Here is a 27,476-nt window from a genome sequence, read left to right on the forward strand (position 1 = left end):
AGACCCTGTTCAACTGCATTAGAGATGTATTTCTCAGGCTGAACATCCCAATTGAACGTCTCCAGGGATACTGCTTTGATGGAGCAAGTAATATGTCAGGACGGTTTACAGGTGTTCAGGCACGGCTTAAAGAACTATGCCCAGAGTCTCTGTTCGTGCACTGTGCCAACCACTCCCTGGACTTGGTCCTTCAAGAGGCCGCACGTGAGGTGAGTCTTATTGCCGACTCCATGAATTTTGTTCAGGGCATAGCTGTGGTTATCCGTGAGTCATATAAACGAAAGGAGCTCTACGAGTCAATGTTTGGCTGCGATGAGGTGGTTACCATACTGGCCATATGCCCAACAAGATGGTGCATACGCACCATAGCCATTACGCGCGTATGCACTGCCTACAGAGAAATCATTGGAACTATGGAGCAGCTCAAGGATGACAAGTCTGTGCGGGGAGAGGCACGAGCCAAGATCGGAGGCCTTTACAAACAAGCACTGAAAGCAAGAACCTACTTTGGCCTCCTGTGTTGTCAAGCGCTTTTCGAGCCCTGTGAGTCAGTGGCAAGGAGTTTACAGAACACCAAAGCCAGCGCACTTGGTGCTCTCCAGTGTGCTGATTTACTGAGAAAGCGCATGGAAGCACTTCGTGATGATGCAGTGGTGAACAGTATGCTGCACAAAGTTTCCACAGCAGGACTGAAAATGCCAGGTGCGCAAAGGCGGACAAAAACCCCAGGCCGTTATCGGCACACAACGGAGCCAGAAGCAGATGTGCAACATTCATGGCGAGGGGAGTTTTATGAGGCAGTGGACTTGGTTACAGAGGAACTGAAGAGGAGATTCGACCAAAATGGCATGAAAACAGCAGCTCTCAGAGAGCAGGCGATCATTAAAGCAGCCAGTAAGGAACAGACAGTGGATGTAAACTCCCTTTACCTTCCCCCGCATTTTGACAGAGCCCGACGAGAGACCCAGCTGAAAATGATCGGGGACGTTATTGGCGAGTCGCCCTGCAACACCATAAAAGACATCGCCACAAGCATAACTAAACTCCATCCACAAACAAGGGCTATCTTCAAAGAAGCTGAAAGCCTTTTTAAACTCTGCTTATGTCTCCCCATCTCAACTGCTTCATCAGAGAGAACATTCTCCACCCTGCGCCGTCTGAAGACGTGGTTACGCACAACTATGACTCAAAAAAGACTGACACATCTTGCTCTTATGCATGTTCATGGTGATATTTTGGACTGTCTGGACATTGATGCCCTAATGAGGTCCTTCATCAGTGCTAACCCGGAGAGGAAGGCCATGTTTGGAGTTCTGTGACTCAAAAGGTAAGACATATTTTCTTTCTGAGATGCTGCCGCCGCGCAGCTGCTTGTGTCTTGGGAGACCGGGCTTTAAATTGTTTTTCTTTGTTTGATGTTGCTGCCGCGCAACATATGTGTGTGTCTTTGGAAACTGGGACCTGGCTATATGTATTGCAGTCTTGTTCTTGTTGTTCGAGTCTGGTCAGCATACTGTAGATATTACTTTTTCATTTTTCATAGTTTTTTGCAAATCATTTCTCACAAGGAATGCTCATTCAGTGACCATCCGAAGTGTGGGTGTGTGTGTTATATATGCGATTATATGTATGTGCCAATTAAGTCGTCCCGCCTCCCTTCCCCTGCAGCCCCCCTTGTTAAAAATACATTCCCGCGGCTATGGATGGTACCTGAGACTCGAGGTACTCCTGCAATAAGATAACTGTGCTTTGCACAAGGTGCAAACAACCTTGTGTAACGGAGTTAAAAGTTCATTTATTTTAAATTATTATTTTTATTTCCTGTTTATTGCTGTTATTTTGAATATTTTTGAATTTTATCTCAATGAGTTGTTTTTATTTGCCATTATTTTATTGATTTTGTAAATATGAATTGCCTTTTTGCACCCTGCTCTATTTGTGCCTCCTGGGCTTCTGTAGTGCCTCTGGGGCTTCCGTAGCTTCTGCCGTATATCCCACACAGTCAGTGTTTGCCTGCTGTGGGTAAGTCGTAGGATAATTAGCTGCTGTGATTTTGTGTTGTTTTCTTTATATATTTAGCGTTTTATGTTCTGGTCTTCGGTGAATATTATTTATCATTGTGTATTATTTTAATGTCTAGCTGTGTTGTGTTCTTCTGACCATTGTTTGAGGTTTTATAGATGTTTTTGGTTATGCTGTTTTGGCGCGAGTTGTCAGTGAGGACGCGTGCTCTGTGTCTAATCATGCAGCACAGCTCGGGTGTTCATTGTTCTTTGTTTATATGTTTAGAAGCAGAGTAGAGAAAGACAGTTCAGCAGAAGATAGTCACATGTATTCCTTTCTTCTGCAGGTATGTGTTTAATTCATAAGTTATAAATTTTATTTCCATTCAGTCACCCCACACTGAAACACTGTGCTAATGTGGCCACCAGGTGGCATTGTTCTTCATTTTGTATTTGATGTATTTTCATTGTTGTAAAATTTGTATTGAAAATGTATGTTCTGTATATCCCACGCAGTCGGTGTTTGCCTGCTGTGGAAGCAGAGTACAGAAAGACAGTTCAGCAGAAGACAGTCACATGCATTCCTTTCTTCTGCAGAAAATAAAGTGGAGAAAATTCAGCTGGGCTACTTCTGTGATCCTGACAACACACACATACACATCGGTTACACTGGTGCCGTGACCCGGATGGATCTTCAGATCAGCTTGATGCTCATCGCCGTGGATGCTGTGCAGCCATCTTGATCTACGTTTCAAGATCCTTGAGTGGTCAGGTTTACGAGAGACCGTGATTTGGGTTTAGGTTTGACCTTTAGTGAGCTGACAACTTTTGTTTATTGATGTATGTGTGACTCTTTAGCTGTTTTTGTGATTCATTTTCTTTCTAATTAAGCACACAACGCAAGTACATTTGTTTGATTGAAAACTGCTGCTAAAATAACAATGGATTGGCCTAATAGCCCTACTTTGCCTAAAGGTAGGAGTGTTTGGTTTAGTAATATTGTTGACAGTAGGGCTGTGGGACATTCAAAGCATACACCTGAGAGTTGTGTGGATACAGGGTTGGGTCAGAGCCTAGGTTGTACTCCTGTTAGTGAGTTAATGTGGGAGGGTCCTCTTACTTCCACACCCCGTAGTGATGTTGATACTATTCATCACCTCACAGACATGGTGGGGCAGTTAGGCGCTCAAATAGGCGAATCCATTGTTTCTAAGCTAATGTCAGCTGGTGTTGTTAACATAAATAGTGACAACCAGACCGCCACTGTCACCCAGAATTCACAATGTGATATGATCAGACATGACGTCCCACATGTGACAGTCCATGTTAAACCTGAAAAGGTACTCCAGACATACAGAGGTGACAACAATGACAAATACACAGTTCAGGACTGGATTGACATGACTAAAACTCACCTTAGAAAACAAGACATACCTGTGTGTGACCAAGCGGAAGAGATCATGAGCCACCTAATGGGCAAGGCCAGAGATGTTAAGATTGCCTTGTGTAGTGATCCTACTCTTGATGTTACAAGGAAACCTGAACTGATATATGATGTTCTTCTCCGCTACTTCAGTGAAGCTCCCTCTTGTCTCCGTCTTGCTGACTTTTATGCTACTCTGCCCAAGCACAGAGAAAATCCTGTTGACTACTGGGTAAGACTGAATAAGGCAGCAGACCTCGCTCTTGAGGGCCTGTGTAGATGAGGGAAACAGACAGAGAACATGAATGATGAAATAGCTCTCATGTTTGTGAAACACTGCCCTGACCCAGAGTTATCCTGCACCTTAAAGTGTAAGCCAATTCACGAATGGACTTCACGTGATGTTCAGCTGAGGATTGATGACTATCAGAGTGAGTTGAGGGCAACTGGCAGGACCGCTGGTGCTCTGCAGCTGAAGAGCCAAGTCACCTCCATCACCTCTGAGCAGCCCAGCCCAACGTTGTCCAGCCTAGCAGCGCATGAGCAGTGTCACACTCCGAGTCCACTACCCTCACCCTCCTCTCTCCAAGCTCAACATGATGTGCATCACTCACCATGCTCCGCTCCAGCATCTGTGTCATTTCAGGGTGGTCACCAGCACGCTCAAAGCCGAGCCTCTGTACCAGTTGTGGCTCAAAATCTCCAGCAGTCAGAGGAAAGGCTTGTCACTCGTATGGTCGACATGTTTCAGGAGATGATGGAGAAAATGCAGCAGCGTGACACTTCTCATCCAGGTCAAGGTGGGAGGTTTCAGCGTGCTCCTCGTGAATGACGTACCAGAGAGACAAGTTGTAAAGTCTGCAATGACTCCAGTCACACTACTACTTCACACTGCAGGTCTGAGAGACTGTGTTTTACCTGCCCTGCCCCTGGCCACACCAGACTGAATTGCCCTACAAATAAATCATCCCCACCGCAGTCAGGTGGAAACTAGCCGACCTGTATTTGGAGGGAGGCAGTACAGGTCATAATACAAACTCCCAAACTGATAACATGTCAGATGCAGAGACTCATGTAATGACTCTGAAGTTGTCTATCAAAATGTTCACAGAGTTGGCAACAGTGACAGTCTCTTCTACACATCTGTGGACATGGGTGGGACAATGAAAATGGGTGGGATGCTAGACAGTGGTTCGATGGCCTGCAGCATCAGTGAGACAGCTGAAATGAAGCTGAGAGAGGCTGGAGTGATAACAGACCAAAAACTGATTGATGTGAATATGATTCTTGTTGAATGTGGCGGGCTTTGTGTTAAGCCTAAATGTGCTTATGATGTGGAGATGGAAGTGTACGGCTGCAAAATGTTAGTTCCCACTCTTGTTGTTCCAGGACAGTGTGATGAACTGATACTGGGAACCAACGTCATAAAACGCATCCTGCATCAGTCCAAGCTATGTGAGTCCTACTGGAAGACAGTGTCCAGCCCCTGCCCTTCTGGGAACCCAGAAGCTGAACAGTTCCTGTCCATGCTGTCTGGTTTGAACCCATGGAAAGGCGAAGATGTTCCTGATAAGGTTGGTACTGTACGGTGTAACTCTGCTACCTAACTTGAACCTGGGCACGAATATCTCATGTGGGGGAAACTGCCCAAAAATACTGCTGTTTCTCCGGGTAGCACCATCATGACAGAACCCACATCGTCCTGCTCAGCTCCCAGGGGTGTTTTGGTCGCAAAGATTGTGACTACGTTGTGGGGAGACAGATGGACCCCACTGAAACTTATCAATACATCACATAAGCCTGTGTTATTGAGGCGTAATGCAAAGCTGGCTGATGTCTACCCCGTCGTAGCACTTGAGGACTTGGATGGTGCAGAGGACTCAGAGGTTCCCCTTGTGAACTGCACTCAATCAGCTGTGCCGCGTGCTGCTGACGCCAGTTCAACCAATGTCCAGCTCAGGTCAGTCGGGCTAAGTGGTGTTGATATTGAGTCTTGTGAGGTTTCTGAGGACTGCAGGAAGAGAATGGCTGACCTTGTTTTGCAGTATGAGGATGTCTTTTCACGCCATCATCTTGATTGTGGGGAGGCGCAGGGATTTGTACACCACATACACCTGTCAGACAAAAGACCATTCAGGCTCCCATACAGGCGAGTGCCCCCCAGCCAGTACCAGAAGCTGCGCCAAGTACTGAGTGAAGTGGAGGAAAGGGAGATCATCAGAAAATCGATGAGTGAATATGCATCACCTTTGGTGCTAGTGTGGAAAAAGAATGGAGATCTCCGTATTTGCACAGAGTTTCGCTGGTTGAACAAGAGAACCCTGAAGGATGCCCATCCACTTCCTCACCAGGCAGACTGTTTGGCAGCACTGGCAGGGAACTGTCTGTTCAGTACTATGGATTTGACGTCCGGGTTCTACAATATGCCACTCCACGAGGATGACGGGAAGTACTCGGCCTTCACCACTCCCATGGGCTTGTATGAATACAACCACCTGCCGCAAGGCCTCTGCAACAGTCCCGGCAGCTTCATGTGCATGATGGCCAGCATTTTTGGAGACCAGAACTATCTGAGTCTGTTGTGCTATTTGGATGATCTGATGGTGTTTGCACCTGATGAGGAGACTGCTTTGCAGCGGCTGGAGATGGTGTTTGAGAGACTGTGTGACCATAACTTGAAGCTGGCCCCCAAAAAGTGTTTCTTCCTCAGGAGGTCCGTCAAGTTTCTCGGCCACATCATAGATGAGAATGGTGTTTCAACGGACCCCAGTAAGGTTGAGAGCATCACAAACATGATGACCTTTGACCTCATGGAGCCTGATGGCGTGACCCCATCTCAAAAGCGGATTAGGTCCTTTTCGGGGATGGTAAATTACTATCAGTATTTTGTGCCCAGGTATTCTGCCATCGCTAAGCCGCTCTTTGATCTGCTGAAGGGTGAAAGAAGGAAAGGCAAACACCATAAGAATAAGCAGTCAGGCAGGAAATTGTGTGCCTCTGACTGGACAGTGGAGCAGAGACAGGCTTTTGAACACCTGAAGTCCTCGCTGATTCACAGCATTGTACTAGCTCATCCAGATTTCACTCGCCCCTTCATGCTGTCAACTGATGCATCCCTGGATGGCATAGGTGCTGTGCTCTCTCAGGTACAAGAGGGTGAAACACAAGCCAGACCCATTGCTTTTGCCAGCAAGTCGTTGTCTCAGACCCAAAAGAATTACACAGCTCACCGGTTAGAGTTTTTGGCCTTGAAATGGTCTGTTTGTGACAAGTTCAGTCACTGGCTGAAAGGCCACAAATTCACAGGCTGGACTGATAACAACCCGTTGACTCATATCCTGACAAAACCAAAACTGGACTGTTGTGAGCAACGCTGGGTAGCCAAATTGGCGTGTTATGACTTTGATATCAAGTACGTCCCTGGTCAGCAACACATTGTAGCTGATGCCCTGAGTCGTGTGCCATTTGTCAAGGAGAATGTTGGCCACAGGCTGCTTGCTGAACCCCATGCAGGTCTTCTCACTGAGGTCAGAGACATGTCAAACTCTTCTGTCCAGAATGCCTTCCGGTTGTCCAGTGATAACAAGAAACCATTTTCAGTGAGTGTCAATGCCCAGTCAACATGCAGTCCGCTACAAATGCACACTCAATCTGTTGCAAAGGATGATGTGTCTGCTGTATTACTGTCACACATTGAATGGGATGCTGGTCCGAGAGCCCGTGCTGTTGAAGTGTTGGAGCATCTGCCTCAGTTCATTCCACCTGGACAGGACACCTTACCTGCCTACACTGAAAAGGACCTCCGTGACAAGCAGTCGGAGGACAGAACTCTTTCTCGTGTTCTGCACTATGTGGAGAGATGTCGGAGGCCCTCCAGGAGTCTGTTTCTGTAACAAAATATTTAAAACATTGGGACTGGCTAACTGTGTGCAACGGTGTTCTATACAGGACTTCAAGGGACCAGAAAACTAAAGCAAAGCGCTTCCAATATGTTGTCCCTGACTCACTCAAGACTGAGGTTCTGCAGGGTGTGCACGATGGAGCTGGACATCAAGCTCAGTTCAGGAGCCTCAGCTTGGCAAGACAGAGGTTTTTCTGGCTGCACCTTGACAGGGATGTGAGAGACTATGTTCGACACTGCCAGCGATGCATCGTCAGTAAGACCAACGAGCCAGAGGGAAGGGCTCCCCTGGAGTCCATAATATCAACCAGGCCGTTAGAACTGGTGTGTCTTTGGTCTGCTGAGGACTCCAGAAACAGGTCTGTTGGTGTCTTAGTGATAACAGACCATTTCACAAGAATGGCTCAAGCGTTTCCATGTAAGGACCAGACAGCTAAGCAGGTGGCAAGGGTTCTCTAGGATCAGTATTTCTGTGTGTTTGGCTTTCCAGAAAGGATTCATAGCGACCAAGGTGCTAACTTCGAGAGTCAACTGATACACACGTGGACAAAATTGTTGGTACCCCTCAGTTAAAGAAGGAAAAACCCACAGTTCTCACTGAAATCACTTGAAACTCACAAAAGTAACAATAAATAAAAATTTATTGAAAATTAAATAATCAAAATCAGCCATCACTTTTGAATTGTTGATTAACATAATTATTTAAAAAAACAAACTAATGAAATAGGGCTGGACAAAAATGATGGTACCCATAACTTAATATTTTGTTGCACAACCTTTTGAGGCAATCACTGCAATTAAACGATTTCTGTATTTGTCAATGAGCGTTCTGCAGCTGTCAACAGGTATTTTGGCCCACTCCTCATGAGCAAACAGCTCCAGTTGTCTCAGGTTTGATGGGTGTCTTCTCCAAATGGCATGTTTCAGCTCCTTCCACATATGTTCAATGGGATTCAGATCTGGGCTCATAGAAGGCCACTTTAGAATAGTCCAACGCTTTTCTCTCAGCCATTCTTGGGTGTTTTTGGCTGTGTGTTTTGGATCGTTGTCCTGTTGGAAGACCCATGACCTGCGACTGAGACCAAGCTTTCTGACACGAGGCAGCACATTTCTCTCCAGAATGCCTTGATAGTCTTCAGATTTCATCGTACCTTGCACACTTTCAAGACACCCTGTGGCAGATGCAGCAAAGCAGCCCCAAAACATTACTGAGCCTCCTCCATGTTTCACCGTAGGGACAGTGTTCTTTTCTTCGTATGCTTGGTTTTTGAGTCTATGAACATAGAGTTGATGTGCCTTACCAAAAAGCTCCAGTTTGGTCTCATCTGTCCAAAGGACATTCTCCCAGAAGCTTTGTGGCTTGTCAACATGCATTTTTGCAAATTCCAGTCTCGCTTTTTTATGAGTTTTTTTCAGCAGTGGTGTCCTCCTTGGTCGTCTCCCATGAAGTCCACTTTGGCTCAAACAACGACGAATGGTGCGATCTGACACTGATGTACCTTGGCCTTGGAGTTCACCTTTAATTTCTTTGGAGGTTGCTCTGGGCTCTTTGGATACAATTCGAACGAGCCGTCTCTTCAATTTGTCATCAATTTTCCTCTTGCGGCCACGTCCAGGGAGGTTGGCTACTGTCCCGTGGGTCTTGAACTTCTGAATAATATGAGCCACTGTTGTCACAGGAACTTCAAGCTGTTTAGAGATGGTCTTATAGCCTTTACCTTTAAGATGTTTGTCTATCATTTTTTTTCGGATGTCCTGGGACAATTCTCTCCTTCGCTTTCTGTTGTCCATGTTCAGTGTGGTACACACCTTTTCACCAAACAGCAGGGTGACTACTTGTCTCCCTTTAAATAGGCAGACTGACTGATTATGAGTTTGGAAACACCTGTGATGTCAATTAAATGACACACCTGAGTTAATCATGTCACTCTGGTCAAATAGTTTTCAATCTTTTATAGAGGTACCATCATTTTTGTCCAGGCCTGTTTCATTAGTTTGTTTTTTTAAATAATTATGTTAATCAACAATTCAAAAGTAATGGCTGTTTTTGATTATTTAATTTTCAATAAATTTTTATTTATTGTTACTTTTGTGAGTTTCAAGTGATTTCAGTGAGAATTGTGGGTTTTTCCTTCTTTAACTGAGGGGTACCAACAATTTTGTCCACGTGTGTAAGTGAGCTTCTCCGGGTCTCAGGTGTCAGAAAATCGCACACAACTCCCTACCATCCAATGGGAAATAGGAGTGTGGAGCGATTCAATCGAACCTTGGATGGCATGATCCATGTGCTATCCCCTGAGGAGAAAGCTGACTGGCCACGATGCTTGCAGACACTGGCTTTTATGTATAACTGTGCAGTCCATGAGACAACAGGTTATCCCCCCTTTTACCTAATGTTTGGTCGGGTCCCCCGCCTGCCTGTTGACATTCTCTTTCATACTGTTCTTCATGACTTTGATGTGATGACTTATGACAAGTATGTGGCATGTCTCACCAATGACCTGAAGGAGGCGATGGTGATTGCACAGGACCACGCTTCGAGAGTGCAGAAGAGACATGCTCAATTTAACAACAGGAAAGTAAAGGGACCCGTCATTGATGTTGGTGACAGAGTTCTCTTGGCCAACAGGAAGGAAAGGGGTAATAAGAAGCTTGCTGACTGTTGGGAATCTACCATCTACACTGTGGTGGATATTAAACCAGAGACACACACGTACAGGATCCGCGACACAATCACTGGAAGGTCCACAGGAACCTGCTCATGCTGGCCAATTTCCTCTCTGTGGAGGCCACATGTGAAATGACTGACCCTGCCTCTTCCATGTCTGCTACAGAGTCCTCAGCCTTTGAAACTGGTGACATCAGAGAGGATGGAGGGGTCTTGTCTGAGAGAGAGGATGTGACTCTTTGTGGAGATGGTGAAAGTGTTGTTGGTGGGAGTGACGGTAACTCACCTGCAGTTGCAGAAGACGAGCAGAGTCCTTTGATTGATCCCGAGCCTGTGGACTCTGAGAGGAGAATCATAGCATGGATCACTCAGCTGTCTGCACCAAGTCTATCGGATGGAGATGTCACTGACTCACTGAGCATGACCTCTGACTCCCAAAACTGCTCAATCTCACTTGAGGGCTGCACGTCGGATCGGTCTGTGACTTGTGACTCTGCTCCTGTGACTGCTGTGGACGTCCTGGCGAGTGTGAAACAGCCAGGCCCTGCTCTCAATACTATGACACCCACGGACAATGCCTCAGACGTTCTACACACTGCTGACCAGACCTCAAACATGCACTGTGACTGTTCTCATGCACAGACACAAGTCAGGTCTAGATTTGGCCACCTGGTCAATCCGGTGAACAGACTCATACAAACCATGTCCAGGCAGGATGTTGTTCAGGACAAGTTCAATGTTAAAGCAGTTTGCAAATCTATGTTTCAGGCTTTGACTGACTAATATTGTAATCAGACAGCCAATATTTTTCTAACAGTGTACTGTTTAACTGTTTTCATTTTGTACTGTGTCTTGGGCCTGCACTACACTATGTGTTGGGGTCTTGTGGGGTGTACAAGGCACCCTGTTGACAGTTGCTGGATTGAGGGATTAGCGCTGCTCTCATACCACATCATCCTCATGGGATACATTTGTTGTTGGTTGTGTTGATATTGACCCCTGGTAACTTGTGGCTTTGTGCTGTTTCTTATGATGTATACTGTGTAGTTAGTGCTCATGTTCGATAAAATTCAGTGGGGGTGGGTGTAACGGAGTTAAGTTCATTTATTTTAAATTATTATTTTTAATTTTCTCTTTATTGCTGTTATTTTGAATATTTTTGAATTTTATCTCTGTGAGTTGTTTTTATTTGCCATTATTTTATTGATTTTGTAAATATGAATTGCCTTTTTGCACCCTGCTCTATTTGTGCCTCCTGGACTTCTGTAGTGCCTCCGGGGCTTCCGTAGCTTCTGCCGTATATCCCACACAGTCGGTGTTTGCCTGCTGTGTGTAAGTCGTAGGATAATTAGCTGCTGTGATTTTGTGTTGTTTTCTTTATATATTTAGCATTTTATGTTGTAGTCTTCAGTGAATATTATTTATCATTGTGTATTATTTTAATGCCTAGCTGTGTTGTGTTCTTCTGACCATTATTTGAGGTTTTATAGATGTTTTTGGTTGTGCTGTTTTGGCGCGAGTTGTCAGTGAGGACGCGTGCTCTGTGTCTAATCATGCAGCACAGCTCGGGTGTTCATTGTTCTTTGTTTATATGTTTAGAAGCAGAGTAGAGAAAGACAGTTCAGCAGAAGACAGTCACATGTATTCCTTTCTTCTGCAGGTATGTGTTTAATTCATAAGTTATAAATGTTATTTCCATTCAGTCACCCCAACCCAAAACACTGTGCTAATGTGGCCACCAGGTGGCATTGTTCTTCATTTTGTATTTGATGTATTTTCATTGTTGTAAAATTTGTATTGAAAATGTGTGTTCTGTATATCCCACACAGTCGGTGTTTGCCTGCTGTGGAAGCAGAGTACAGCAGAAGACAGTCACATGCATTCCTTTCTTCTGTAGAAAATAAAGTGGAGAAAATTCAGCTGGGCTACTTCTGTGATCCTGACAACACACACATACACATCGGTTGCACTTGGTCTTATCGAGGTCTCCATTCGGAAGTTTTTTGAAAGTAAATTTGCCCTGGAGCAGGCCCAGTTTTACTGCAGCAGCATCCATGTCAGGCGGCATTATTAATTGACACGTGACTTTCGACCAGGGCAGGACAGGTTCGGCTTGTTCACGCCCCCCACAGCGTTATTCAGCCAGGCTGGGCCAGGCATACATCCACACTAAAATATATCAAAGTGAATTTCATAGCTTGCATGTGTAGACCCAGCTCCCAGACCCAACTTTGAAAAGCATAGATTCACGGTGAGACTTTTTTTCTCGCGCGATAAGAGTCTCGCGGTAATGCAGCACGTTACTGCCATTAACGGCCCAGCTATAATATATATATATATATATATATATATACGGAAATGCATTTATTGTGTAACCTTACCAACTTGAATTTATCAATTGCCTTCAAGGATGATTCACTGGTGTCCATTACAGCTGTAGCCAAGTTTTACATTCGAAGTATTGGTTAAACTTCTTTTCACACTCCCATGCAAACTGACAACTCCACAGCATGTAGGGATTCTACTTGAAACAGACTGCAGTCTGTCAGTCATTACATTTAACTGCTCTTTGTTCTAACACTTTATCCCCTTTTAAAGGCTTACACTTCTGTTGCAAATTCAAACTATTTCACTGCTTCCAGTTCAGTTGAGACTTTTCAGAGACTTCCACAATAGTTTGGCTTCAGTAGACATATAGTCCTTTAAATTTTAAAAAGTAACATTTACCTTTTCATGACTTTTGGCTCCACCTGCAATTTTCAGCCCAAGAGAGCATCCTACATTTTTCTTTAGTTTGTGTGAACATGTTCATATTGTCACACTCATTTCTTAACCTTTTCTTTGTGTGTGAAAATGTATCACGTAGAACCTGAAGGAAACAGGGAGACTCAGACCAAAACAAGAGACAGATTCATATTGAACCCAGTATGACCCTGGAATGATCAGCACTACAGCATGTTTTATATAATATCTACAGATGGGGCAAAACGCCAAGTGGATCAGCTTCAAAGGCGGCACTGAGCAGTCACACTAACATACAAACATCAAAAGGAACTCAAATATAGTTCACTAAAACACACAGAAATCTGCTGAATACCTGGTGAGAAAAACTCACAGCAACCTGTGGAGCGTTCTCAAAGCCCAGGGTCATGTTTTGCACAAGAAATTCGATTTTTGAAAGAAATGTAGTCTGTCAGTCATGAAGAACATTTTAGTTTGTTGAAACAGTGGGTGTTTCCTTGCAGTTTATGTGTCTGTGCAGAGAATTTATTACCCCTGAGCATAATGACTATGTTTTTTTGTTTTTGTTTTTTTTTATAAGATGCAAAGTGAACAATAGCCCATGAGAAATGATAAAAATCAAAATCTAGCATGGGCAACTATGCACTATGAAAGATATTTCCATGGCCTAATCTGTGGTTCACAGCAACAAGGAGACTGGAGTGTAAGGGCAGAAGCCTTAAACACATGACAGCAAATACTCGTGCACCCTGCTCCTGAAGGGTACAACACCATCTTCTGCGATGTCACCAACTACACAATCTGGCAAGCTGTTCCAAACATGAACTGCAGTGTGGATAAAAGACCGTCCTGTGGAAACTGTTCTGGACACTGGTACTGCAAGAGCGTGGCATGGCATTGATAGGCTGAAATGGGTGGCTCTCCTAACAACATAAGGCTGAGGAAGCAGAGCACGAAGGTCTGTTGGGCATATACTGGTGTGCATTTTATAGAGGACTGTAGCTGCTGCCACCTGACATCTCTGGTGGAGGGCTGTGATGTTAAGTTCTATTCTAGCTATGTCCCTGTCTACACCAATAATACGAAGTGCCTTCTTCTGGACAGTGTCCAGCAAACCAAGTGTTGTCGGGCTAGCACTCATCCATGACAGTGATGCATATTCCATTACACTTCTCACTTGGGCCTTGTAAACAGTTGCTCTACCTCTTCTATCCAGCTTGTTTGCTACTCTCCTTAGGGCTCCCAGCTTCTGCCCAGCTCTTGATGCAATGTTGGAGATATGTTTTGCCCAGGTCAATTTGCTGTCTATTGTGACTCCCAAAATCTCCAGCTCGTTCATCTCAGCCAGCGATGTACTTCCAAACTTGAGTTCAAGCCTGGTGGGAGCTCTTTTCCTGGAAACTGTCATAGTCTTGCACTTTGATGGTTCAAATGTTACCTTCCACCTGTCTGCCCAGGTTCTCATCCTCTCCAGGTCTCTGTTTAGGCTAGCTGTAATGGCCTTAAGGTCATCAGTGGATTTGATCTCACAGAATAAAGTCGAATCATCAGCGTAAAGATAGAGCTGATTTTCACACTCGTCACTCAAATCATCTATGAAGACAGAGAATAGGAGAGGGCCCAAGATTGATCCCTGGGGAACTGATGCGTTGATTGGTAAAGCTCCAGAAGACTGGCCAGATAAGACAACTTTGATGGAGCGGTCTGTCAAATAGCTCCTTATCCAGGTTAGTAGCTCTCCACACACTCCTTTTCCAATAAGTTTCGAGCAAAGGCCATTGTGCCAGACCTTGTTGAAAGCACCTTTGATGTCTAGGGCAATCAAGGACACTTCATTTCCTCTATCCAAAGAGTTAGACCACTGCTGGGTGAGGATGGTTAAAATATCAGTCGTACTATGATGTGGTCTGAATCCAAACTGTCGGTCTGAAAGGCGGCCATTTCCCAGGAGGTACTTCCGAAGCTGTGAATTAACAGCTGCCTCCATAACTTTGCTGATGATGCTGAGCAGTGAGATTGGCCAGTACATGCATGGATTTGATTTTGAGTCTCTCTTGTGGATGGGGATGACGCTGGCTGTCTTCCATTGGCTTGGAAAGACTCCCTGATTGAAGCAAAGCTGAAACAGCAAGGAGAGTGGTCTTGTCAGTTCTGCGCTACACTCTTTCAGGACTCCGGCTGGGATGTTATCAGGGCCAGTTGCTTTGTCCAGTTGCAGATTCCTTAAGAGCCTCCTTATAACTTTGGCTTTAAAGGTAACCCTCTCTATCCTGCAAGTTGTTGAAAGCTGAGAGTCCGGAGCAGGGTCGTCTGCACTGTCAAGCTGACACTTGGCAGCAAAAGTCTGGTAGAACTTCTGAGCCTTTTCTTTTGCAGTGGTGTAGACATGATGTTGGTCTTTCAAGATTGGAATGTCAGTTCTGGTGGGTTTACAAGACAAGGTGTTGACCGTGTTCCACCACTTCTTGCTGCTGAAACTACCATCTGAGAGTTCCTTCCTCAATTTGTTGTTATACTTTCTTCTGGCTTTCTTTTCAGCAAGATTGTAGTTTCTTCTGGCTTCTGAGAATTTGGCCTTGTTGCCCTTAGTGTTGTTCCTTTTAAGTTTTCTGAACAAGCGGTGCTTCTTCCTTGCCGCTCGTCTGCAATTGTCATCAAACCATACCTTATCACCGGTCTTTCTGGTCACAAGTTTCCCTGGTTATGTATATTTCCATAGCATCAGAAATGATGGTTGTGACATTATTGCATGCCTCTTCTAGATCTTCTATATGAAGGGCCGAGGACCAGTCTTCAGAAGCGCGAAAGCCTCTCATCTCCCAGAAGTTGGCCTTGTCATACTGCCACACTTTACGTTGGTAAGGTTTGTCCCTATCTAATGGCACATTCAGCTTCAGAAGGACAGGGTTGTGATCTGATGTTCCAAGCCTTGGGAAAGTCTTACAGGTGGCATTAAGCTCTGTCATTGCCAAGTCGAGTATCTGACCTTTCCTGGTTGGTTCTTTAACAAGCTGGGTCAGACCAAGCGTGTTGCACGTTTCAAGGGTTGCACGTCCTGCGGAGTCGGTTACACGACTACCAAGCCATTCCTTATGATGGATGTTGAAGTCACCAATAAGGATTACTGAGTGTGCGTTGAAGGCAGAGAGCATTGACATCGTGGTGGTGTCAAGGTAGCTGATGACATCACAGTTGGCACTAGGTGGTCTGTAGACTGCAGCTACTAGCACTTTCTGTGAATGTAGGGTCACAGAAAACCAAATCAGCTCCAAATTCTCTGGGTCAATAGTGCAGTCATGGAATATGGCAACACCTTCAAGGCAGTAGACTGCAATACTTCCTCTGCTCTGACCTCCTGGTTTTTTGCTAGGCCTGTCTTTACGACAGCAAAGGGAGTACCCTGGGATGTTGATACAGTCAGCTCCATCTTGAACAGTGGCATCCAAAAAGGTTTCCACAACAACGATTGAAGGTCGAAGTTCATGGCAAAGATTTGAGAGCTCGCCGATGTTGAAGCGTAAACCTCTGATATTCACTTCCAGTATGCTCATATCCAAATTACGTAGTCATTGGGCAGGCATATGTCGTTCCCATTGTAATCCGTCCATTCGAGGCCTCTTTGACTTGCTTGTAGCGAGACTAGTCGTTAGGGTGGAAGGGTTGCTGGCCCCCACACCCCAGATACACACCTGAGATTACAGATGCGGCGAGGGTGTGCACTGTACATGACCTGAACTGAAAGCATCCTGAGACTCATAACAGTTCAGGCATCCAGATGGTAAGGACACCACACCATCAAGGACTGGGTGATCAGTGCTAGATAAGTTACAGAAAACTTGATATGTAGTCTGTATAGTATCCACAAAAACAAAAGTGACATCTAAACTATGTTCTAAAAGTTAACCAACAAGTGTCAGGTGGTAACCAAGATTGAGGGGCTTTTCAGAGAATTAGAATATAAAGTGATCCAAAGTGATGGTTTTAGAACATGGCATGCTGTAGCACGGTGGGAGTTAAAATTCAGGCAAACAGACTGCATGCAAGTCTGTTGGAGTTTTCTTTGAAGGGCTCCGGGCCTTGGGGGCCACTATTTTCCTTTTGGGGGTGCAAATGCTGAGCTGTGTATCCAGAACTCACATGAAGACAAACACTGACCTGGGGGTGATGCTTCAATGCAAAAGAGCATGGAGCTAATAACTGTGTTTACATGTCTGTCACCACAAGTGTGGGTGCAAGACAAACTGAAGTTCTGAAACCTTAAAGTAGAAACAAATCCCTAAATTCCTTGTGTCTCGTGCTGTGATTAAGTGTACTATGTCTTAAACTGGATGTTTTTTTTAGACACAGTCCATTTGACTGGCCCAGAAAGTAACTCACGCTCATTAAGTCTTTTTTTTTTTTTTTTTTTAAAAAGCTTCACTAATGTATAGTCAATCTGCCCTCTAAATGATTTTATTAGGTATTGCATAATTCTTTGACAACGACTGGATACTCTATATGGTAAATGGTCTGTATTTATATAGCGCTTTACCTGCAAGGAACCCAAAGTGCTTTACATGATACGTCACATTCACCCATTCACACACACATGGCGGAAGCTGCCCTGAAAGGCGCTAACCACAACCCATCAGGAGCAATTAAGGGTTAGGTGTCTTGCTCAGGGACACCTCGACATGAGCACGACGGGCCGAGGATCAAACCGGCAACCCTTCAGTTGCAAGACGGCCACTCTACCCACTGAGCCATGCCGCCCCTTATGTGACTCAGAAAAACATGGACAAGTCAAGCTTTACTGAAGTTCAGCCTCCAGACACTAACTTTAGTGCTGACAAGTAGCCTTCATTATGAAAGAACTACAGCGAAAAGGACAGAACTGATCTTCATATACCTTCATGTTTGGGTTAATAGCTAATCTCCTCTTGCCTGTGTCTCCTCTTGCCTGTGTGTGTGTGTGTGTGTGTGTGTGTGTGTGTGTGTGTGTGTGTGTGTGTGTGTGTGTGTGTGTGTGTGTGTGTGTGTGTGTGTGTGTGTGTGTGTGCGCGCGCCCATCCGGTGCATGCGGCTGTAGTCTTGAAGGCTTGAAGCCTCCCCTGAATCCTTGAAGATGCTTGAAGCCACCCCCCAGCCGTGAAGAGGCTTAGCGCCTCCCCTCGAGCCCTGAAGAGGCTTAGCGCCTCCCCTCAAGCCCTGAAAAGGTTTAGCGCCTCCCCTCCAGTCCGTGAGCGGTATAATGCCACCCCAACACCAAGTGGGGTCCCCAGCCCCGTTTCCAGTTCTGCCCCCGGAGGGGTCCCCAGTCCCATTTCCAGTTCTGCCATCAGAGGTCTCCCCAGCCCCGTTTCCAGTTCTGCCCCCAGAGGTCTCCCCAGCCCCGTTTCCAGTCCCGTGTCCAGTCCTGTCCCCAGTCCTGCTCCCCGAGGGGTCCCCAGTCCTGTCCTCAATCCTGCTCCCTGAGGGGTCCCCAGTCCCGTGCCCAGTCCTGTCTCCAGAGGGGTCCCACCACCGTTGGTTCCCAGCCCGGCCTCCAGAGGGGTCCCGCCGCCGCCAGTTCCCAGTCCGGCCTCCACCGTGTCCTGCTGCCGCTGCTTCCCAGTCCGGCCTCCCGCCCGGCCTCCACAGGTGTTCCGGTGTGCCAGCCGCCGGTTCCCAGTCCGGCCTCCCGCCTGGCCTCCCAAGGGTCCCCGTCGTGCCAGTCGCTGGTTCCCAGTCCGGCCTCCAGAGGGTCCCCGTCACGCAAAACCCCCCACCCGAACAATTTGCAAAGCCACTGTATTTTAAATACCCTCAGAGATTATCTGTAACGGAATATAATTTCTGTTTGTACTGTGTACAGTTGACATAATTTCTTCCAATCAAAAAAGAACATGATATTGGCGGGAGGGGGTTGTGGATGCAGGTTTGACATTTTTCACTCATTTTTGCAGTTAGGTTTTCTTCTAGTTATTATTTTCACTCGCTTCAAAAGTTTTCATACCCTTTAAAATTAACCAGAGTGTACCAAAATTGACCTGAAGCTTTAAAAATTTTCTGGGGGAGGACCCCCAGACCCTCCACCAATACCACTCATGACATTTTTTATATCCATGTTACTAATCTTCTACACCTGTACACTCTCTCAGGGGAACTTTGTTTTTTTTCAACCTGGGGTCTGTTTTCATATGTCATTTGATACATGTGAGTGATGGAGAAATTAATTTTCGACATAGCTCCAGTATGTAGCCAGGCAGGCAGCTTCGCAGCTTGGCTAGCGAAAAGTATGGGGCAACTTGCCCCCCCACGTCAAAGTCCGCCCTAACGTGCTTTCCCCCCCCACACACTGACCGGCTTGGATAGTCAGTTCCGAAATCGCGCGAGCACGAGATTTGCTTTCAGCTGGGCTGATGCAATCCTGGTGTAATGACCACTTTCAAAATTGCAGATCAATCCTCATTAACCCTCAGAATATTTTTTTCCATACTCAATAACCATACACAATAATAGTTCGAGATTTTACAATACACAGTCTTGAAAAGCCATACCAGTAAATAATTTTTGTAGCATTCATACATGCAGTGTTAGTATGTCAACCAATTCAAGCACAGAGGATATTTAAAACATGTCTTGGAAATGCACTCCTTCTTTAGAAGATCCAAATTAGATCCTAAAACAGTCGCTGACCTTTGTTCGTTCTGTTTATTCTACTTTATATATTAGCATATACATACATTTTCATACATGTTTGTTTATGCATTTGTTTACACACACACCTACATTTGGCTGCTTTGAACAGACCCTTGCAGATGTGGCCAGGTGAGCTTGGTGCAGGTAAACGTGAAAACTAAAAATCAAGGTTCGTATACTCATGTGATTGTGGCATGCATTGCTATCGGTCACAGTGGATTTGTAAATTGGTTGTGACAACTCTATCCACACTTATTACTGCAAATCAGTGAAATAGCTTTGATAACATGAAAATTGGTGGTATTTATTGAGATGGATTTTCAAACAAACAGGTTTCAAGCAAGTTGGTAATCACACCTTATTGGAAATGAATGTAAACAAATTGCTTCCTCAGAGAAAGGAAAAAGTTATTTTTCTTTGTTTTGTCTGAGGCGTAGTGAGTAATAATTCTTCTTGGGAGTGTTGTCTGAAAAAGATAAAGGACCCTGTATATATTTACTGCAGCAGCTCTGATTTAACTTCTCAAACTGCCATTCTCTGTTATTGAACATTGGACAGAACTTTAGTGGGTTTTTCTTAATATGAATCAGCTGTTTGCTGCATTTACTTCTGGTTTGAGAGGAAAACCACCATTGACCACTTTGGGTTGACTAAAGTTAAGGATTCAAAGCTACACACACAAACACGCACATTCACTATCAAAATAAACAAAGCAGTCACTCATCAGTCGCAAAATAGTATGTTGGAACCACACCCAGAACTTCACCCTGGAATCTTGTCCATTTTAAACCACCAATTAGCTGACTCACTGGAGACCCAAGCCACCAGTCAGACATCAAAGACACATCCTGATGCAGAGAAGGAGGAAAACAACTCTCAAATTATTCAAAGAAACTAGATCTTAGTATGGCCTGCCGAGGAAACAGCTTCAAGGGTACAGTTGCCTGCATTCTCCATGTGTTCAGCCAAGCTCATGATTGTTCCTTGTTTCATCAAATCATCTAAAATTTCAATTTTACTTTCTCCAAAGTCATCTCTGTGTGTGTGTGTGTGTGTGTGTGTGTGTGTGTGTGTGTGTGTGTGTGTGTGTGTGTGTGTGTGTGTTTTCACAGGCCAACAGACTTGTTCCGCAGCTGTAACGTGCAGTCAGATCAGGGCGCCATGAGCGACATCAAACTGTGGTCCAACGGGACAATCAAGATGCCGTTCATGAACATTCCTGTGCTGGACATAAGGAAGTGTCTGCCAGATATGTGGAAGGCCGTGGCCTGTTCCCTGCAAATCAAACCCTGCCACAGCAAGTCCAGAGGGAGTGTCATATGCAAGTAGGTCTACCACCAACATTAACATCTGGTTTCTAACCAGCTGTTTTAGTATGTTGCTAATGTGACATCGTCACATGTACGACTTGATTCATGTTTATCTGTTTAGTGATAGATCTGATCAATTCCAATGTGCCCAAAATGCATCACAATACAAAAGTGTGAGGTGTTCCACTATGTTATGCTACCATGAATGAAACACAGCGCTTCTTCCTCTTGTGTTTTTGCAATTTCTTATATTTAGAAGGTTCATTTTATTTCACCAATCAGATCCAGATTTTAGACACTGAATTCCTCTGCATACATCACAAGTGTTGCTCTTTAGCAGTCACTAATTTATTAAAAAAATAAAATTATTTAATAGTGAACATGTCATTGTAAAACTTAACAGAGTGTGACTTTATACAGCAAAAAGCACAGCGACACATTTTAAAACATTTTATCTGTAAAAGTAGGTAGTCTAAGGCTCCTGTTAGGGTCTTATGTTCTTGTGACAAAATCATCAAAACAGAATTTTTGGCATGATCTTGCTTGCAGGACTAGTGAAGTAGTAGACTAGTAAAAATTTGTAAAGTCTGTAGCTTACTATGCTAAGCGCTTTGATATGGCATATATTGCGAATCTGTGCTATATTCGTAAAATTTAATTTAATTGAATAAATAAAAGTTAAAGTGCCAGTATTGCTTTTTCCAAATATGAAATGCAGCGTGTTCCTAGTGACTGTTCCAAAGTGCAAAGTCTCTGTTGGTCTGTCTTGTCACAGCTATAGGGAAACTATCATGTGAGCACTGCATTACAGCACTTCACCCTTCAGGCTATACTTGGTCTTGTTCAGTCATTTATCAGATACAACCTCAACTTGTCTTGAATGATGTTATACCATTTCAAATATTGACCTCCAGGCTATGTGCGTTGGCAGAGGCTCTCACTCTGCACCCGCTCCAGCTTACAACCGTCTTTACCTTAAAAATTCCACATTTGTAGACGTAGAATTTATATGTTCTAGCTTAATTTAATGTTCTATTTTCTTTCATCTGTCCTCAGGTCAGATTGTGTGGACATTCTGACCCAATGTGGGGACAAGAAACGTTTTCACGAAGGACAAACACCAGAGAGAATCTGTGAGCTGCTTTCGCCCATTGATGACCCTGAACGCTGCATCCCACTCCACAGATACCTCAGTAAGTCACACTGTACAGCACACACCCCTCAGGAGAACCTGAAATATTTCCTCCAGTGCACATGAGTATTAGAGCTTTTCTCAGTCGCTTTGGATTGTACATTTCACAAAGCAATCCATACAAGTAGCAAAACACCATGGATTACCTGCAAAAATCAGTCTTCTCTCAAAATCCTGAGTTCATCTCTCAAAAGTAAATATCTGTGTCAATGAACATGTCAGTGTCATCAGAATGACAAGTCCTTGTGTCATTGTGTGTGGATAAGACTCAAATTTGTTGAGTTATGATGTCATTATAATAGTGACTACATAACACAACTCTGGAGCAATGTTCTGATGTAAGCTATGGCTAAAGTTTTGATGACAGTTATTGTAAATTGTAAGTTACACCTCTGTGTATGTAGGAGATTGATTGCAAGAGACTGGACAAGATTTACATTTAGGCTTTTACTGTTGTAATTTGTTGACACACCACGTGATTGCGATACAGAAAGGAAAACAGCGCTGCATAGCACAAAGAAAAAAAAGTAGAAATGTGAACATAGGACGGTCTCCTTAGGGAAAACTGCAAATGCAGTGCTGCAGGAATTAAAGTGCAGTCTTCCTACACCTTCTGATGTTCCTGTCTGTTGGGCCACAAATTCTCATCCACATCATGAATATCTTCTCTTGTGTCTTTGAGCGATTTCAGAAAACTCTAACCCTTCACACATGTTTCCCTTCTTAGAGAAATTCAAGATTCACCTGGGAGCAATTTACCAATTTAGGACAGATTTAGAAGAAAAAAGAAAAAAAAAGTCTAATGGAAGTGTGTAGATATATCCTTGACATAATATGACAACGTGTTCAGTCATTTTGCATGTAAAGACTTATATGATGAACTACTTCCTAAATGTTGTGGAGGGTGAGAGTATTTAACAGAGACCCATGATAATACATTTTGATCAACATGACAAGCAATTAGTTTTTCTCAGTTGCTTTGGTACATTTCTCGAATCATCCTCGACATTTGCAAAACAGTAAGTGCATTTCTCAGAGCAATTCATACAAATAACAAAACACCATGGATTACCTGCAAAAGCCAGTCTCTTCTCAAAATAATTAGTTCATCGCTCAAAAGTAAATATCTGTGTCAATGAACATGTCAGTGCCATCAGAATGGCAAGTCCTTGTGTCATTGTGTGTGTATCAAATTGCTTCGTCATGTTGTCATTCTTACAATGTTCTCTGGAGGGATGTTCTGATGTAAATGTAGGACAGTTGCCTATTATGGCCATTAGATGGTGCTGTAACCTTATTTTTTTGGTTTGTCTGTTTTGTTTTGGAGTTTAGTGATTAGGACTTTTTGTCCATAGAGGCCACCGTTGTAGCGCAGCAGCTAGAATGTGCGTAAACGCCATTTTCTTTCAGTCTTTATTCTGTTGCCGAAAGGTAAGGATGGTGTGAGCTGGTCTTTCTAATTTCTGATGATTATCTTTCTATTGCTATGTAATCCATGTCTGTTGCTAAGCCGCAGTCTTTATTCTGTTGCCGAAAGGAATCGAAAGCTGAAATAAACGGTCAGAGTCCCGATCAAAGCCACCGTGTGTCCAGCTCCTTCTGCACTACATCCGCACGACCACACCTCAAAAACACAACGCAGAGTCGGATGCAACGGGAGCCAGATAGAGATGGGATTTATGGCTCTTTGAGGGGAGCTGGATCTTGGTGAGCCGTTCCTTTCAAAGAGCCGTTCAAAAAACTGGCTCATTTAGCTCATTTTTATATTTATTAAATTTTAAAAAGCCAGTCTGGCCTTAACTCATTTAATCTTGGAAATAATCACTGGGAGGAATGAGTTTAGATATCCCACCAATATGAGTTTGAATTCTTCTGAAATATTGATTATAACCTTATTTGACACGTGTGGATTAGATTTTAAAGTCTGCCACTTTTACTGTTGAATGTTGAGTTTTCAGGTGTCTGTGCAAATTATTTGTGGAGCCTGACTTAGAAATATTTTTTTGACAAATACTGCATTTACCCTTACTGTCTGCCACGAGAGAAAAGTGCATCCAAATGCTGCTTCGTTTCCTTAATTGGCTCATTTTGTCAACGACGACGGACTGACTCTCCCATGGGCGTAACCACCATCTCAGAAGTGAGGGGGACAAATTTTTCAGAGCGATTTATCATTCTCTTACATTTAATTGCACCGTCCTTAGTGGCTAAAGAACCACATAATCCCTAACAGCCACAGTACAATACGAGGGGACCAACTAGGCTCGTTCTTTAAACTATAAAATCTAAAGTTTTAGTGGCCAAACTCTAGTTGAGTTGACAACAATGTCCCTTGAACATCTACTGGACGAGTAGCCAAAGGTGCCAAACACTGAACATGAAATGATCAGTACTGCCTGGTTTCTCTCTGCAATAGATATCTTATTTTCAGGAAGTTATAATCTCTCCTTACCTGTAAAGACCCTACATCCTTGTCCCTGCTGCTGGCCTCTGATCTGTCTCCTCCCTGACTCTGCTCATTCTGTTATGGCAATAAACATAAAAAATGTGGTAAGAAAAATTCTGAAATAGCATTAGGAAGAGTAAAAATCGCAGTAGAATTTAACCTCAAAATCACTTTAACCCATAGATACATATTTTTTTCTCAGCCACTTATATATTTTTTTCACCTCTGCAGACCCTGCATGGTCAACATTACTGCTGGCCGCCGCCTCTGGTCCATCTTCTGCCTGACTCTGCTCTTTGTTATGGAAATAATCATTAAAAAATCTGAAAATCAAAATTCTGAGATAGAATTTGAAAGAGAAGCAGTAAAAATAGTTGTAAATTTATACCATAGATAGCCTATTCTTTTTTCTCCTCTCTGACTCTCCTCTTTTGGGACCAAAAGACTTAGATACATGGAGAGCAATTGTGAGCACATCTTCTGCCCAGAAATGAAAGAGGACTGGGTTTATTCCAAGAATAAACTAACTACTAGGAATGTAACAGAGGCAACCACATTTGAATTATTGTTAACTAGCTTAACATATTGATATATTGCCACGTTTTACCTTGTCATCATTTAGCTAACAAGTCTAACATTGTTTGCATCCAACAAGGTCACACAACTTACACGGTTTGTTTGGAAAGAACTGTGTAAAGTTTTTTGCTTCTTGCTGGCTCTGGCTGGTTTGCTAAACATTACTCCAGACGCACGTTCAGCACTGCTCAGCACAGCAGCACGTCTCCTCTGGAACACCTGCGTTAGCATGCGCTCATGGTGCGTTCAAAGACGGCTCGGGAAAACACTACTGGATGCTAATAACGGGTTTAGCTGTTGTAACGGCTGAAAAAACTGCGGGGGACAGATGTGGAAAGTGCAGGGGACATGTCCCACGCGTACCCCGCGTCCGTTACGCCCATGGACTCTCCTCCTCCTCATTTAGACCGCTCGCTGCTGCTGCTGCTGCTGCTGCTGCTGCTGCTGCTGCTGCTGCTGCTGCTCTCCAAGGCAGGGGGCCCTCACTGTTTCTGTGTTGTTATTGTTGTTTTATTTTTTTTACTGGCGCACTCACGTGAAGGCAGCATGCACAACATGGTGTGACGCTATTTGCATATCTAATAAGCACCGCGCAGCTGGGCTGCGCTCCTCCCCATGTAACTGGGGGGAAAAAGAACTGTTCCCAGCTGCGACTCGGTTCCCATCGTTCATGTTAACGAGCCGTTCAAAAGAACCAGTTCGTTCGTGAACGTCACAACATCAGCCAGAAGCGACCCACGGTTAGGGTTACATAAACTATGGCAAAAGTTTTGATGACAATTATTGTAAATTGTAAGTTACACTTTAGTGTATGTGGGAGATTGATTGCAAGAGACTGGACAAGATTCACATTTACACTTTTACTGTTTGTATTGTAGTTTATTGACAGACCATGTGATTGCGATACAGAAAGGAAAACAGCACTGCACAGCACAAAGAAAAAACAAAAGTAGGAATGTGCACATAGGACAGTCTCCTTTGGGAAAACTGTAAATGTAGTGCTGCAGGAATTACAGTGCAGTCTTCCTTCACCTCCTGACGTTCCTGTCTGTTGGGCCACAAGTTCTCATCCACATCATGAATATCTTCTCTTGTGTCTTTGAGCGATTTCAAAAAACTCTAACCCTTCACACATTTCCCTTCGTAAAGAAAGTCAAGATTTACCTGGGAGCAGTTTACCAATTCAGGACAGATGAAAAAAAGTCTAATGGAAATGCATAGAAATATCCTTGACATATTATGACAACTTGTTCAATCATTTTGAATGTAAAGACTTATGCGATGAACTAATGCCTAAATGATGTGGGGGGTGAGACTATTCAACAGAGACCCATTGTAATACATTTTGATCAACATGCCATAAGCAATTGATAATGTAGGAAACAGCAGAGAATTGTATAAAATCATTTGCATTGATGTACCAAAGCATTTGCAACTTGTTCAAAGAAATGAGAAACTGCTTTTTTGATGTGCACAAGTGACACAATGATGTGAAGATTGAACAAGTAGTTTTGAGAATTTCAATTCTGATCTGAGAAATGTACCAAAGCAACTGAGAAAAAATAATTATTTTAGAGAGATGTAGAAATGAAAAAGTCTAACAACATGCTGTGGCCACTAGAGGGCAGAGGATCACATCAGATCAGAGACAGTCACAGCAGTCACTTTATTTTATTTATTCAGTTATGGTTCACATTTTAGCCAGCAGTAAAGATGTGTAAACACATGTCATAAATAATAATTTGTTGCTTACAGTGAAGTGTAAATACTTAACAGTCATACAACAAGTTGTATTATGAAGAGATGAGCTGAATCTGCAGCATTATTGTTATTACTGGAAGGATGAGGAGGACATCAGTGGTGCTCTTTAATCACAGTGATGAAGGAGAGAAGACTCTTCACCACAGATAACCACAGCTGGATGTTTCTGTTCTCTGTAGCTCTCAATCCACATCAGACTAGATGTTCCCAATGATCCAGACTTTTTAGAAAATTTATGGTGCACGGAGAAAGAATCTCATTGCCTTTTCTCTGACTTGTCCTTTTATGATATTTTTGTAGTGAAATAACTTCTGGATGGAATTACCAGATAAGGTGGTTGATGTTTAAGACTAAATACCTGGAAAACCAATGTCATTCGCATTACTCTCAGTTATAGTTTATGTCAGGCTAAGTTTGGCTAAGTATTGAGTTGAACTCAGAACATTAAATTAAGGTATATTTCTATACAAACTGCATTTACACTAGAAAATAAGTGGCAATTCCATGTGGAAGTTTATGTATCTTCAAAAAACTATGAATATAATCAGTGCACATGTACATACTATCATAAACAGAAGGTATTTTCATGTTTAATCTTGTTTTTCACCTTCCCCCCAACACACATTGTCCAGTGCCCAGTTCCCTAGGCAATAACATTGTTGAGGAGGTCATCCATCCGTGCAACCCTAACCCCTGTCCCAGCAACCACTTGTGCCAGGTCAACAGGAAGGGCTGCCTTGATGAGCTCAACTGTCAGCCATACCTTTGTGTGCCAGGTAGCACCATCTTCACTT

General features: G+C 43.8%; 1 protein-coding gene across 1 annotated transcript in view; it reads left to right on the forward strand.

The window, feature by feature from the left end:
* reck (reversion-inducing-cysteine-rich protein with kazal motifs) overlaps positions 1–27,476 on the forward strand; it is a 181,231-nt gene that overhangs the window by 97,402 nt on the left and 56,353 nt on the right. Inside the window, exons 11-13 of the mRNA XM_051940817.1 lie at positions 20,510–20,722; positions 21,764–21,900; positions 27,315–27,458. Of these exons, the coding sequence (XP_051796777.1) occupies positions 20,510–20,722; positions 21,764–21,900; positions 27,315–27,458 (494 nt within the window). The remainder of the gene's footprint in view (positions 1–20,509; positions 20,723–21,763; positions 21,901–27,314; positions 27,459–27,476) is intronic.

This window comes from Acanthochromis polyacanthus, chromosome 20, assembly GCF_021347895.1.
Source record: "Acanthochromis polyacanthus isolate Apoly-LR-REF ecotype Palm Island chromosome 20, KAUST_Apoly_ChrSc, whole genome shotgun sequence".
Taxonomy (NCBI): Eukaryota; Metazoa; Chordata; class Actinopteri; family Pomacentridae; genus Acanthochromis; species Acanthochromis polyacanthus.